General features: G+C 47.9%; 1 protein-coding gene across 8 annotated transcripts; it reads right to left on the reverse strand.

Moving 5' to 3' along the window:
• Positions 1–15: 15 nt before the first annotated feature.
• On the reverse strand, positions 16–4,437 carry LOC106144074 (small integral membrane protein 10-like protein 2A). Of its 8 annotated transcripts, none has more exons than XR_003378011.1 (7): positions 4,044–4,437; positions 2,979–3,509; positions 2,695–2,745; positions 2,395–2,533; positions 1,531–1,678; positions 663–1,078; positions 16–567 (listed from the first exon to the last, which is right to left on the reverse strand). XR_003378011.1 is itself a non-coding variant. In XM_026784783.1 (5 exons), the coding sequence occupies exon 1, from the start codon at positions 4,020–4,022 to the stop codon at positions 3,786–3,788; it is 237 nt and encodes a 78-aa protein (XP_026640584.1). In that variant the 5' UTR covers positions 4,023–4,432; the 3' UTR covers positions 851–1,078; positions 1,531–1,678; positions 2,395–2,533; positions 2,695–2,745; positions 2,979–3,785. The 8 variants fall into 8 exon arrangements, 2 of the variants coding, with proteins under 2 accessions (XP_026640584.1, XP_026640585.1); XR_003378008.1 differs by lacking the exon at positions 4,044–4,437 and adding an exon at positions 1,763–1,929 and having other exon boundaries at positions 2,979–3,790; XR_003378012.1 differs by lacking the exon at positions 4,044–4,437 and having other exon boundaries at positions 3,056–3,790.
• Between the last annotated feature and the right edge of the window lie 2,779 nt (positions 4,438–7,216).

Consider the following 7,216-nt stretch of genomic DNA (forward strand, 5'->3'; position numbering starts at 1 on the left):
TCTATGGTTCCCAAAGTCTATAGTACCCCCACTGGAGCCTCCTGTCCTGCTGTACAGCACCCAGGAGCCTCCTGTCCTGCTCCTGAGGCTTCTACCCTACCACAAAAACTTCCTGACTTCCTCTAGTCTCCCACATTGCATGTGAGCCTCATGTCACCTTTCCTGTCCTCCTGGGTGCCCTTTTCCCAGCCCCCACAAGGGAGTCTCTCGCATTCTTGCTGTCTGACCCCCCCCCCAGCCTGAGCCTCCTGCCCTCTTGTTAAGCCCCACCTCACCTCACCTCAGCCCTAGGGCTTCTGGCTTCTCTGGTAACCCCTCAGAATGGAGTTCTGAGAGAACAGAGGTAAAGTCATGAGAGAAAAGCAGGCATCCAGCTCCAGCTTGTGGCAGGTGGTTCATTTTGTCATGAGTTCCTCGCATGCTCCCTGCCAGACAGCAGTAAGGACTTTACCACCTACCTGCTCCTGCAGACGGATCTCTGGGCTGCACAGAGTGGCGTGCAGAACGTTCTTGCACTTCCCCTTTCTCTTCAGGCTCAATTTGAATTAAACACATTGAGTCCAGACCCTGAAATGAAAGAGAAGCCTTTGCTTCAGCTTCTTTCTCTGAACACTGGATGAGAACAACTGGAACATTCTGGGCCTGGCTTTACTGTTACCCACTTGGTGTGGGGGGAGCAGAGGGTGGTGGTTCTGTCAAGGGTGGTCTAGGAGGAGGCTCTGAAGCTGCAGTTTCCCTTCTCAGCTCTCTGGATGCCCCCTGCTGGGCTTGGACAGTGCTGTCCCGCACCCCACCCACTTCCCTACACTAGGTACGGTATGGCACCCGAGAAAAACAGGAGGCATCCAGGCAGTATTTGGTGTACTGTACTTGAAGATTTTTCTTTTAAGAGACAACAACATGTGGCAACATCAGAAATGGCATCTCTGACCAGACAGTGCTGGCAGAGCAGAGTTCATCACACATGGAAATGTACGGCCATCCGGGTCCAGTCTATGAGCTGATTGAAGCTCTGCTGCTTGCAGTACAGACTTCAAGGAGATAACGTGCGTCACTACCCCATCACACAGCCAGGGCACTGTGGAAAAGGAAAAGTAACCAAGGGGGCGTGGAAAACAGAGGCTCACAGACTACTCAGAGCCAGAATGGGACACAAACACAAAGCAGAGTCCTAGTTCTACCTGTATCTACTGGCCCAGAGTCCAGTCCATTGCCAGTGCCTCTGACCTCACACCATAGCCCATGCCTGGACATGAGCAGGGAGGGGCTTCCTGGAGCAGGAGGTCTAAGAAGGCAGGGCCTCCGTCTCCATACTCATTTCTCCCAGTAGGTCAAGGTCCTTATTCTACAGGAAGCCCAGTATACCTGTGAAGCTCCTCCTCAATCGTGCAATCTCCAGTGTAAACACGTTCACAGACATGTATTTATACACACACAAAGCGCTCAGTGAAACTTGGCAGAAGAGAGTATCAATCCTGAACTGTGGGAAACAGCAAGGGGCATGTAGTAACCACCATTCAGTCTGTGTACCTGAAACGAGAGATATGGAGATCTTCCTCTGGGTCCTTGACTCTTAGTGGGCACCCAGGCCACGCTGTCCCTGGGGCTGCCTAGCGTCTTGGAGGTTTCCATCCTGAGAACCGGATACATGGACCTTGAGCTATCGCTGCCAGAAGAACTGAGGGAAATAGGAGATGGGTGTCCCTTTGGTCATTCCTGGTCATTTGGGCACCCCACCCAACGCCCCCTGTACTGTCCTAACCGCATCTGTATGATATCCCATGTGATTCCAGGGATGGAGCCCTAAGGCTGAGAAAGCTCTCAACATCTTCACTTTTCTGGTAGCAGCCCAATCCTAGGAACCGCAATGCCATCATCACCAGCTCAGAGGTCTGCATCACAGAACTGCTCAGGAGCCCATGGTAAGCTCTAGAGAGGTGCGACATTTGGCTCTGTTGAGAGTAAATGGCTTACCAGGGGGTTGAGATTCTATTACTAGGTCCTCCACCACAGCTATTCCTGTCTTCAACATGACTTTCCATAGCACACTCCAAGGAAAGGCAGATGCCCAGCTTCCCTAACCAACGGTCTCTCTTTCTCTCTAGGTGCCCTGGCAACTCTCTACTCCCCCCCCCACAACACCGACCTTCCAGGTCGTGAAGAAGACTGCAGAAGGGGTGGGGGAATGCAGGTCCAGGTCAGGCTGAGTTCCCCTTCTTCTGTGTGTAACAGGGCAAACCCAGCCTGGCACTTGAACCACATTGTATTCATGAGATGAGGGAATATGTCTCCCTCACAGTGTTGCTAGGAGATATCAGTGCCCGAGGTACACTGGCATCTTTTCTATGGCTGGGCCAGAAGCCTGAGCAACCCCACCACTCTCTAGGCCTCTACCAGAAAGGCCCTTCCTCTTCTAGGCAGGTTCTTCACTCAGCTGCTCCCCGGGCTGCTCAGGAACAGAAGCAGGCATCTCTACATAGGGATCCATCTTGAAATGATCACAGAAGGGAGCCATCACCCAGAAGACCAAGGCCTGAAAAAAAAAGACTTCAGAGTTGGCTCCCTGCGCACTCTGCTTCTCCACCCTATCCCCACAGCAGATGCTTGTTGCTGGAATCCTTCCCACTTCCCCAGATCCTGTGGCACACAGCTGCCAGGCTGCTCATGGCTGGAAGATGGGCTTCTGGGTCTCACCAGTGTCATCGCAGGTGCTGCTGGGCAAACAGGGAGGATGGGAGAAGCAGGCTGTGGGGAAAAGAGATGATTGTAACCAATATTTTCTGTTGTTTCCTGTCTGCAGATGCAGAGAGCCTCAGGAATGCCCCAGACTGGGTTAGGGGAGCAAGAGGGAGAGCAGGAGGAGCAGGCAGAGGACAGTCCCCTGCCCCATCCCCAAGAGTGCACGAGGCAGTCTGGAGAAGGGCTGCACAGAGCTGCAGAGCCTACCCTTGGGCCTGCATGCAAAGAAGGGGACAGACCTGAGGTTTGGTTCAGAAAAGAACTGTCCATTTTATCTGACCACCTGACATAGGGAGACCGATGGGCAAATATTTACTCTTCTAGCACCTTCCTGGGGGCTCACTGGCCCAATTCACTCTGTCATTCGGGATTCAGGTTACATCTTAGGAGGCTCCTACAAAAAAGAGGGGGGTAGAGAGAGAGAGAACTTGAGGCCTGGAAGATGGGAGGGGCTCCCTGTCTGTGTGTTGGTGATGAGCTGACCCTCCAAGATGTCATAGCCACCCAATACCCTATCATGGGACCACCACCGGGGACACGGGAGAGTCTTGCCTACCTTTTCAGTTTCCAAGCTTGGCTACGCAGCAGGTGTGCCATGGCGTATTCCCTATTTCCACAAACGAGTTATACCCACCAGCCCCCATTCCAACCTGTTCGTGCATACCTTCCTGCACAGGGCCTGGTAAATCCTGCGGTAGCACCCCCTCTTTCGGGTTTTCCCTCTTTCTGGTCAATCGGAGGCAACAGGTTTGCCAGACTCTGATGGTTCTCTGGATGCCGCGGAAAATGACTAGGCTGTTAAGTTTTTTTGTTTTGTTTTGTTTTTTGTTTTATGTGGTATGGGATGCAGTACTGTGGCCCTCCGCGGAGGCCTAAAATGGAGGGACCCAGGCAGTTCCGTCTGCCCTGCCCCCCGCCCGCGGTCTCTGGGCCCTGAGCGGCCCCACGCTCCTTCAAGCGGCCACCTGGAGGGGATGGCGGGGGTGGCGTGGGTGGCGCAGATGGCGCTCTCCACCCAGGGGGCCGCCGTTGTGGCGGGCGATGGCTCACTCGATCCGCACCTGCAGGCGGACGTTGAGCATCACCGAGGCCACCATATAAAAGTAGGGGAAGTTTACACACAGCCGCCAGGCCAGGACGAAGAAGGTGAGCAGCGTGCGCGTGAGCCCCTTGCAGAAGGCGCTGTAGGAGCCGCGCATCGCCGCCCAACCCGACAATCGCATTGCCAGGCCGAATAGGGCCGCAGCCGCAGCTGCAGCGGACAGGGCTGCAGTCACCGCCATCGGCCTGGCTCACCCTCTCACCTGCCACAAAGCCAGCCCAGGGCGTCACCCGGAACCATCCCACGCTGTTGGCAGCCGTGCCCTCGGGCCCCTGGATCCCTGCAGCACCCAGTGCTCCACCTACCACCCTGCAGCCTCAGTTGCTTCTGGCCTTCCCGCCAGACCCGCCGCTTCTAGGCTCCGCCCCCTCGCCGCAGGCTCTGGGATGATTGAGGTGGAGACCCTGCAGCAGGCTCACAAACTAGCCTCAGAGGTGGGTTAAATGCCCAGCCCCCCTGCACTCGGAGACCAAGGCCTGGACAAGCTGGTTTAGGTACCCCGCCTCTCGTTCCTAATGGCAAGGTCTCTGTTGAGCCCAGGCCCCCTCACTAGACCACTGTGATCCAGCCCCACACAGTATGAGTTCATCTTCAACCACTTTGCTAATGTTGTACAGAAACCATATCCAGAAGCCCCAGCCTATGCACACCTTCATCCTTCTTCCCCAGTTTCCTCAGGATTATGTGGCCAACCAAAACCACGCACCTTTCTTGAATTCAAATAGAACTGTAACTGTACCATGGAGTGCTATGAAACCTATATTCAAGTATTATTTCCTATTATATTTACTGGTGCTGTGTATTTCTGTTTGCAAATTCCAACATAGCCCGTGGATTTCTAAGAATGCCCCCTTTAAACTGTTTATCCTGGTTACTAAGCAAGTTTGTCTTGAATTTACATTTGCTCCTTGTTTATGACCCCTGACACAGTAGTGTGCTTAAATGCCCTTATTTTTTTCACCTGGCTTTATGCTATGTAAACTAAACTAAACCAAACTAGACCAAATACCATGAAAGCCCTACATATTTAATGAAGCAAGAAATCCTCAGGCTTCCGTATGGTTATAAATTTAAAAGCAGTCACCTTATTGCCTTTTAAGATTTTACAAGGAAGTTATACCTGAGTATTCCTCTCAAAATGCCTGTTCACCATCACGTCCCTTCCTGAACAACTGCTTGCGGGGACCAGAACATTCACATATATTTGGATCATTGTCCTTTTTTTTTTTTTGTGGTCGAGATTTTTGTTGTTGTTGTTTTGCTTTTTAAGGGAAACCTGAAACATTAAAGAGATAGTACAGCAGGACAGATCCACCATCCACGCTCCCGTCTGTTCCAAAACACATCATGACTACAGTCTTTGAGAATTAAGGGTAAATATGGACAGTCATGGGGAAAAAAAAAATTAGAATTTGTGAAAAACGGATCTGCCCTTAAAATGTGAAAATAATAATGTCCTTCTTTGAAGAAAATATTAAAGTGAGTAAAAAATGGACTTTCTTCTGGGTTTTTAAAAGTTTATTTATTTTATGTATGTACATAGGTGCACACCCGTGTGAGTTTATCATGCATCAGGCACGTGTCTTGTGCCAATGGAGGCCAGAGGATGTGAATGCACTGATGTGGGTTCTTGGAATCAAACCTGGGTCCTCATGAAGATCAGTAAGCATTCTTAACTGCTGAACTTTTTCTCCAGCCCCCTTAATGTGTTTTCAAAATTAAATTTGAGAGTGAAAAACCTCAAAAAGTAAATGCCAGCTAAAGTAATGCTCTCCTTCTGCAGCTAAAATACTTAGAAATGTGTTTTTAAAAAGAGGTTAAACAGACCTAAAAAGAGTGATAGTTCTATATTGCTGGGAATGATTTAAAATGCCAATGCTAGCAGAGTGCAAGAAGTTAATATGTAGATTGTAATACCTGTAGCGGACACTGAAATTGACTATATTAAATGCATTATACAGCAGTACAGATAAATCACAATGAAAATTTAGAAGTATTCATGTAATCCACAGTATGGGAAGATAATAGGAACAGGAGAAAGAAACAGAATTAAGAGACAAAGATACATTAATATGTCTTAGTTAAATCCTATCAATACTCATTTAAATTTTGTTTTTGAGACAGGGTCTCACTGTGCAATCCTGGCTGACCTGCAATTATCTTTGAGAACCAGGCTGCTCTCAAACTAGGAAAAATGCCCCTGTCTCCTGAGTGTTAGGATAAAAGGTGTACCCCCATCGTACTCTAAACAGATCAATTAGAAGTAGATTAAAAACTCATTTCAAAATGTTTTAAGTAACTTGAAATATTTACTTAACACAGCATAGTTAACAATTAGCCAAGAAATTGAAAAAATATGAAGTATTCAACAATTCATGAAGGGATAAACAATGTGTGGTCCCCATATACCATAAAATATTCAGTTATTAAAAAAACAAACGCAAGTATAGCAGGTGGTCATTAAATAAGGACAAGTACAATAAAATTTCAATAAACAAATCTTTAGAAAATCCACCTCAACTAGAATAAAACGTCAAATATTTTTCAAAAATGTTATGCTTCAAAGAAGACAGACAAGCTTTGCAGTCACATTGTGTCCCATGAATTTTTAACCCCATTGGCCCAATGCTTCACTGCTCTATTCTGCCCAACAACTTAGGAGTGGTTGTTTAGTAAAATTCAGTTTGCCCTAAGGCTGGACCTTCAAGGGAAAGCAAAGCAAACACCTGCAGAGCTTCAGAAAAGGACAGGCAGAAAACACACATGCTTCAGCGAGATTAAATTTGTGGTAGAAAGAGACTTGTCGCTAAATACAAAAAAAAAAAAAGTATTTTACTTCTCAAGGGTATAATGAAAGGAACAGTAATGAAAACCAGTGATAACTCTAAAAGAGCTTTGTTTATGATGGACCTTATAGTCTGTCTTCCAAGATTCAACCAAATCAAATAAACTAAGCCTAGTAACATTAAAAGCAATAGCCTCAACCAATGTATGATTCAATTCCCTTATAGTTCATATTCTATTTTCTCTTTCTCAGACCTTGCAAACACTGATTTGTATTTCAATAGGATTTATTTATTATAGAACTTTCTTTATACACTAACAATTAAATCATAAGGGAACATGTGATTAATACACTGCTCCATTTTTAAAAATCATTATACATCCAAGCATGCCGGAAAATACTTTTAACCTCAGTATTCAGGAAGCGGAGGCAGACAGAACTTGGTGAATTCCAGGCCAGGAGGGTGGTCTATACAGACTGTCTTAAAAAATAAAAATAGTAAGCCGGGCAATGGTGGCGCACGCCTTTAATCCCAGCACTCGGGAGGCAGAGGCAGGTGGATCTCTGTGAGTTCGAGACCAGCCTGGTCT

The sequence above is a fragment of the Microtus ochrogaster genome, chromosome X (assembly GCF_000317375.1).
Source record: "Microtus ochrogaster isolate Prairie Vole_2 chromosome X, MicOch1.0, whole genome shotgun sequence".
Classification (NCBI taxonomy): domain Eukaryota; kingdom Metazoa; phylum Chordata; class Mammalia; order Rodentia; family Cricetidae; genus Microtus; species Microtus ochrogaster.

Bases quoted from the DNA above. Each gene is read 5' to 3' on its own strand.
- LOC106144074 (XM_026784783.1), bottom strand. From the start codon at position 4,022: ATGGCGGTGACTGCAGCCCTGTCCGCTGCAGCTGCGGCTGCGGCCCTA.